Source organism: Chiloscyllium plagiosum, chromosome 33, assembly GCF_004010195.1.
Source record: "Chiloscyllium plagiosum isolate BGI_BamShark_2017 chromosome 33, ASM401019v2, whole genome shotgun sequence".
Classification (NCBI taxonomy): domain Eukaryota; kingdom Metazoa; phylum Chordata; class Chondrichthyes; order Orectolobiformes; family Hemiscylliidae; genus Chiloscyllium; species Chiloscyllium plagiosum.
In genome coordinates this window covers 25,752,768-25,760,471 of record NC_057742.1, presented here as the reverse complement: position 1 = coordinate 25,760,471, position 7,704 = coordinate 25,752,768, and the positions used below count along the sequence as shown (strand labels likewise).

At 41.9% G+C, this 7,704-nt stretch overlaps 1 protein-coding gene across 1 annotated transcript in view; it reads right to left on the bottom strand.

Annotated features, from left to right (window-relative positions):
• Positions 1 to 2,240: 2,240 nt before the first annotated feature.
• asb16 (ankyrin repeat and SOCS box containing 16) overlaps positions 2,241 to 7,704 on the bottom strand; it is a 27,956-nt gene continuing 22,492 nt past the window's right edge. The window contains exon 5 of the mRNA XM_043675168.1: positions 2,241 to 3,440. Coding sequence (XP_043531103.1) covers positions 3,255 to 3,440 — 186 coding nt within the window. The 3' untranslated portion in view covers positions 2,241 to 3,254. The remainder of the gene's footprint in view (positions 3,441 to 7,704) is intronic.

The following is a 7,704-nucleotide window of genomic DNA, read 5'->3' as shown; positions in this document are numbered from 1 at the left end:
GAGGGGAAGATATAAAAGGGACCTAAGAAGCAACATTTTCCACACAAAGGCTGGTACATGTATGGAATGAGCTGCCAGAGCAAGTGGTGGAGGCTAGTACAATTGCAACATTTAAAAGGCATCTGGATGGGTATATGAATAGGAAGGGTTTGGAGGGACATGGGCCAGGTGCTGGCAAGTGGGACTTTATTAGGTTGTGATATCTGATCGGCATGGATGAATTGGACCAAAGGGTCTGTTTCTGTGCTGTATATCTCTATGACTTGATAACTGAACACAATATTCCAAGTGTGGTCTAACATGGCTCTATAGAGCTGCAGCATAACCTCGTGGTTCTTAATCTCAATCCCCCTACTAATGAAAGCCAACACACCATTCGCCTTCTTAACAACCCTATCAACCTGGGTGGCAATTTCAAGAGATCTATGGACATGCCCACCAAGATCCCTCAGTTCCTCTACACTGCCAAGAATGCTATCTTTAACCCTGTATTCTGTATTCAAATTTGATCCTCCAAAATGAATCACTTCATAATTTTCTAGATTAAACTCCATCTGCCACTTATCAGCCCAGTTCTGCATCCTGTCAATGTCCTGTTGCAACCTACAACAGCCGTCCACACTATCCACAACTCCACCAACCTTCGTGTCATCAGCAAACTTATTAACCCACTCTTCCACTTCCTCATTCAAGTCATTTATAAAACTTACAAACAGCAGAGGTCCCAGAACAGATCCTTGCAGAACACCACTGGTCACCAAGCTCCACGCTAAATATTTTCCACCTATTACCACCCTCTGTCTTCTATAGCCCAGCAAGTTCTGTATCCAGTCAGCCAAATTTCCCTGTATCCCATTCCTCCTTACCTTCTGAATGATCCTACCATGGGAACCTTATCAAACACCTTGCTAAAATCCATTTACACCACATCCACTGAGAATGTGTTTTGAAACATTCCCAAAGAATTCAATAAGGCTTGGGACGCATGATCTGCCCCTCACAAAGCCATGCTGACTATCTCTAATCAAACTATGTTTTTCCAAGTAATGATAAATCCTGCCTCTCAGAATCCTTTCCTTTGCCCACTGCAGAAGTAAGACTGACTGGTCTGTAATTTCCAGGATTATCCCTATTCCCTTTCTTAAAAAGACGACTAACATTTGCTACCCTCCAGTCATCAGGCACTACTCCAGTGGACAGTAAGGATGCAAAGATCACCACCAAAAACACAGCAATCTGTTCCTGTTGTAACCTTAGGTATATCCGTCTGTCCCAGGAGACTCTTCTATCCTTATAGTTTTCAACATTTTCAGCACATTAGCCTGTTTCATGCTGTCCTCACAAACGTCAAGGTCCCTCTCAGTAGTGAAAACTGAAGCCAAGTATTCATTAAGGATCTCCCCTACCTCTTCCAACTCCAGGCTCACCCCTCACTCTGGCCATCCTCTTTTCCTTACATAAGTGTAGGATGCCTTAGGGTTTTCCTTAATCCTACCCACTAAAGCTTTTTCATGCCCCCTTCTAGCTTTCCTCAGTCCATTCTTCAGTTCCTTTCTGACTACCTTGCAACCTTCTAGAGCTGTGGGTGGCACGGTGGCACAGTGGGTTAGCACTGCTGCCTCACTGCGCCAGAGATCCGGGTTCAATTCCCGCCTCAGGCGACTGACTGTGTGGAGTTTGCACGTTCTCCCCGTGTCTGAGTGGGTTTCCTCCGGGTGCTCCGGTTTCCTCCCACAGTCCAAAGATGTGCAGGTCAGGTGAACTGGCCATGCTAAATTGCCCGTAGTGTTAGGTAAGGGGTAAATGTAGGGGTATAGGTGGGTTGCGCTTCGGCGGGGCGGTGTGGACTTGTTGGGCCGAAGGGCCTGTTTCCACACTGTAAGTAATCTAACCTAATCTAAAAAAAAAAGCTCTGTCTGTTCCTTGCCTCCTCAGCCTTAAGTCAGCTTCCTTCTTCCTCTTGAATAGATGTTCCACACTCCTGGTCACCCAAGGTTCCTTCCCCTTTCCATCCTTTCATTATCTGTGTGGGACAAACCAATCCAGCACTCGCAGCAAGTGCTCTCTAAACAACCTCCACATTTCTGCTGTGCATTTCCCTGGAAACATCTGTTCCAATTTAGGCACTCTAGTTCCTGCCTAGTAGCATTGTAGTTCTCCCTCCCCCAATTAAATACTTTCCCATACCATCTACTCCTATCCTTCTCCATTACTAGAGTAAAGGTCAGGGAGTTGTGATCACTATCACCGAGAGATCTGACACCTGGCTTGGCTCGTTACCAAGCACCAAATCCAATTGGCCTCCCCTCTAGTCGGATTAACAATCTGAAGATATGAGTTCAAATCACAACATAGCAACTGGAGAATTAAAAATAAAATTAACTAAATCTGGAATAACAAAACTGGTATCAATAATGGTGACCCTGAAATTATCCAAAAAACATCTGGTTCAATCCTGTTCTTTCGGGATGCAAATCTGGCATCTTTTCCCAAACTGGCCTGCATGTGACTTAAGACCTATAGCAATGTAAGTGACTCTTTGCCTGCAGAAATGGCCTGGAAAGCCATTCTGTTGTATCAAATTCCTGTGAAATGTCTAATCAGGTATGTGGGATCACCTTCACCTGAAAGTTCACCTCCCAAATCACGTAACATCCTGACTTAGAAACATACTACTGTTCAGTTAATGTCACTGGCTCAAAACTCTGGACATCTCTAGGAACAACACTGCATGCCTCAACACCACATGGACCACAATTGTTCAAAGCGCCTCACTACTGTCTTTGCAAAGACATTCAGAAATGGTATTAAATGCTGACTTTGTCAGTATTGCCCACATCACATGAATGACTAAAAAAAACTTGAGTGAGGTACAAGATGATGACTAGCATCCATGATACTGAAACACAGCAAGGGAAAGACTCAATGCTTTCAGCAGAAGAAAAAAATTGGCAAGCTAAATATTTTTGCAACTATAATTAGGCAACAGCTGCTGCTCTTAAGTGGCAGACTGAAGAAAAGGGAGTAGTATGTGGGCTCTTGCCAACACATTGAAAATTGGCATTTTTCTCCCATAGTTGACTAGTTAAGCTTCCCGTATTAGTTAAACTGTCAAATAAATAAGCATAATATATTTGACAGATTGTGAAAAACAATCCAAAGTAAAGCACAGAAATACATTTTAGTTGTTGCATGTAACCTGGAGGACTCATTCAGAAAAAACTAGAAAATGTAACAAAGTATTCTAAACTTCTTCACTTGATATAGCCTTCAAGTTTCAACAGTAGAAATTCTGCAGAGCTATTTGGAAGCTGTAGTTGTGGTATCACTGAATGGCATCTAGTTCCAAGATAGTTCCTTAAGGCACAGCGTGCAAGGTGCTGAAGAGAACGAGGTTTGTTGATCATTTGTATAATGGATTCATAGAAAACTTGATGTTTCTGTAGAAAAGCATAAAGATCTTGTTTAAAATCAATTCTGTGAACTCTGTTACCATAAATTAACTAATTAGAAAATATTAGATGGATCGTAGATTTAAAACTTTATAGGATAGCAGGAGGCCATTTGGCCCATTGCATCTATGCAGAACCAGTAAAATTGATGAAATGTTTACTCGAATACCATTTTTTCAGACTATCTCTACGCTTTCACATTTTTCCTTTACAAATATTCCTTTTAAATGAGTTGATATCCTTTATCACAAGAGATATTATCAGTAAAATAAAATCCAGAATCTATGCAATCTCTTAAGTAACAAACTATTTTAGCTTTTCACTTTGCAATTCCAATGTGAGTTCAGAGTCTATAGTTTCGAGGTTTGTACACGCTTATTTTAGAGACACGTGAAGACTACAAGGATCAACTGAGAGGAGCGACACCAATTGATGAAATTAAATCTTTGTTCAATGGAAGAATCTAATTGGCCCAGTGTGGTCACTCTGACTCTCTGCATGAACAGTTTACTTGGAGCTACTTTCGCATTTTCACATGACCCTGCAAATTTTCTTCCTTTCAGTGTTTATCCAACTCCCTTTGCAAAGCCACAATGGAATCCACTTCGACCATACTCTCAGGCAGTGCATTACAGATCCTAACCACTTGTTGCATAAATCAGTTTTTCCTCAAGTTGCTGGTGGTTCCTTTGACAATCACTTTAAATTGGTGTCCTCTCTGGCAATGCCTTCTGGCAATGAAAACAATTCCTCTCTATCTGCCCAACCTTAACCCCTCATGCTTTTAAACACCTCTATCAAATCTCCTCTTGACCTTCCCTTCCCTAGGAAGAACAGGCCAATTTCTCAAACCTATCCATTTAACTAAAACTCTCAGCCTTGGAAGCATTTTTAATTAATCTTTTCTGCATCCTCCCTCAGCCTTTACATCCTCCTAAAGTGTGGTGTATAGAATCTGACACATTACATCAGTTGACGTCAAATTAGTGTTTTATAAAGGCAGATCAAAGCTTTCTTGCTTTTGCATTCCCAATATTTTGAAAGCCCAGATGGCAAATTTCTTTTAAAAACTTTCTCAATCTATGATCACCTTCAACAATTCTACTGTCCAGAACTGTGTTCTTTATTTATACTGAGATCTTGATTTTTCACACTGAAATAAACCATTTCACACTTTCTTACATGACATAAATTTCACTCGTCACATGCTCACTCATTCCACCAGTCAGTAGGTTCGCTTGAAGTTCATCACTATTCTCCTCTATACGCTTTGGAGACTTGACAGCCTACAGGGAGCAGCTTAAAATATTCAAGAAATACAGTGGAAGATATTTCAACCATTCCATCAATTCTAAAGAATATGGATATGGAATTAAGTATTATCACTATCACCAAAGAAGTAGTATGGGACAAACTAATGGGGTTAAAGGCAGATAAGTCCCCTGGCCCTGGTGGCTCACATCCTGGGATCCCCAAGGAGATAGCTGCAGAGAAAAATGGATGCATTGGTTGTAATTTTCCCAAAAAATCCTTGGATTCTGGAAAAGTAACAGAGGATTGAAAAACTGCAAATGTGACACTCCTCTTCAAAAAGGGAAGCAAAAAGTAAGTAACGATAGGCCAATTCGTCTAACATCTGTTGTTGGAAAAGTATTGGAATCAATTGTTGAAGAAGTAATAGCAGAATATTTGGAAAATCATAGCCTAATCAAACAGAGTCAGCATGGCTTGATGAAAGGGAAATCATCTCTGACTTGGGAGTGGCATGGTGGCTCAGTGATTAGCGCTGCTGCCTCACAGCACCAGGGACCCAGGTCTGATTCCATTCTCGGATGACTGTCTGTGTGGAGTTTACACATTCTTTCTGGGATTGCGTGGGTTTCCTCCAAGTGCACCAGTTTTCCCACAATCCAAAGATGTACAGGTGGATTGGCCAGGCTAAATTGCCCTGTGAAGTCCAGGGTTGGGATATGCTGAATCTGGGTGGATGGTCATAGGAGGTGCAGACTTTATGGGATGAATGGCCTCTTACTGCATTGTAGGGATCCTATTATTTATTAGAGATTTTTGAGCAAGTCTCAACCAGGTTAGATAGAGGTGGTCCAGAAAATTTGTTATATTTGGACTACCTGAAAGTGTTCAACAAGGCATCTCACAAAATGTTAGAAGAACGAGAGCCGATGCTGTTCGAGGCAGGATATTGACAAGAATAGAGAATTGGCTGATGGGCAGGAAATGGTGAATAGGGATAAGGGATGTTTTTCAGGCTGCTGTCCCGTAACCAGTGGTATTCCACAGGGATCAGTGCTGGAACCACAACTGTTTACATATACGTTGACTTGGAGGAGGGAAGTGAATGTATTGCAGCCAAATTTGTAGACGACACAAAAATATGTTAAACGGCAGGTTGAGAGAAGGATACAAACAATTTATAGAGATATTGAAAGGTTAAGTAAATGAGCAATGAGTTGACCAATAGAGTATCATGTGGGAAATGAGAAGTTGATAATTTTGGAAGGAAGAACAAAATAACAAAGTGTCACTTAAATGGAGAAAAACTGTAACACAAAGGGACTTGTGCATGAAACACAGAAAGGTAGCACACAGGTGTAGCAGTTAATCAGGAAGGCGACTGGAATGTTGGCGTTTATTTCAAGAAAGCTGGAGTATAAGACTCAGAAAATTTTACTGCAACCGTACAAGGTGCTGGTGAGACAATATTTGAAGTATTATGAGCATTTTTGGTCCCCTTATTTAAGGAAAGATATCATTTCATTGGAAGCAGTTCAGAGAAGGTTCACTGGGATTATCTCTGGCATGGGGGGTTGCTTTATGAGCAAAGGTGAAACAGGTTGGGATTCTACTCACTGGAGTTGAGAAGAGGTGACTTCATTGAAACATATAGGATGCTAAAGGTGCTTGCTAGGGTAAATGCTTAGAGAATATTTCCCCTCATGGAAGAATCTCAAACCGGAGGTCCTAATCTCAAAAGAAAGGGGCACCAATTTAAGACTGAGATGAGAAGGAACCCTCTTAAAGGATTCTGACTCTTCCGAACTCCTTGCGTCACAGCTATGGGGCAGAGTCCTTATGTATATTCAAGACAGAGATACATGGTTTCTTGATCAGTAGGAAAACCAAGGAATTCAGGAAAAGAGCAAGAAAGTGGACATTAGGAAGGTCACATCAGCCATGATCCTAATGAATGGTGGAGCTGCCTTGAGGAGCTGAATGGCCTACTCCTATTTCTTATGGTCTCATGTTCTTGTCACCAGCAGTGCCTTTGCAAGATCCTCCAATTCAAATGGAGGGAAAGGTAGTCCAACAGCACTGTCTTCCCACAAGCCAATTTGTGCAGCATTTGAGGTGGTAATCATTTCTACACCAGTTCTGTTGGATGGGATACGTCTGTCAAACACCTGACACCAGATTCCCAAAACAACTGCTCTATTCTGAGGAAAAAGAAGGAAGCATATGTCAGGTATAGACAGGATAGATCGAGTGAATCCTTAGAAGAGTATAAAGGAAGTAGGAGTATACTTAGGGGGAAATCAGGAGGGCAAAAAGGGGACATGAGATAGCTTTGGCAAATAGAATTAAGGAAAATCCAAAGGGCCCATCTTAAGGACAAAATGACATTAAGGACAAAAGCGTAACTAGGGAGAGAATAGGGCCCCTCAAAGATCAGCAAGGCGGTCTTTGTGTGGAGCCGCAGAAAATGGGGGAGATACTAAATTAATAGTTTGCATCAGTATTTACTGTGGAAAAGGATATGGAAGATATAGACTGGAGGGAAATAGGTGGTGACATCTTGTAAAATGTCCATATTACAGAGGAAGTGCTGGATGTCTTGAAACGGTTAAAGGTGGATAAATTCCCAGGAGCTGATCAGGTGTACCCGAGAACTCTGTGGGAAGGTAGAGAAGTGATTGCTGGGCCTTTTGCTGAGATATTTGTATCATCGATAGTCACAGGTGAGGTGCCGGAAGACTGGAGGTTGGCAAACGTGGTGCCACTGTTTAAGAAAGGTGGTAAAGACAAGTCAGGGAACTATAGACCAGTTAGCCTGGAAACAGACCCTTCGGTCCAACCCGTCCATGCCGACCAGATATCCCAACCCAATCTAGTCCACCTGCCATCACCCGACTCATATCCATCCAAACCCTTCCTAATCATATACCCATCCAAATGCCTTTTAAATGTTGTAATTGTACCAGCCTCCACCACTTCCTCTGGCAGCTCATTCCATACA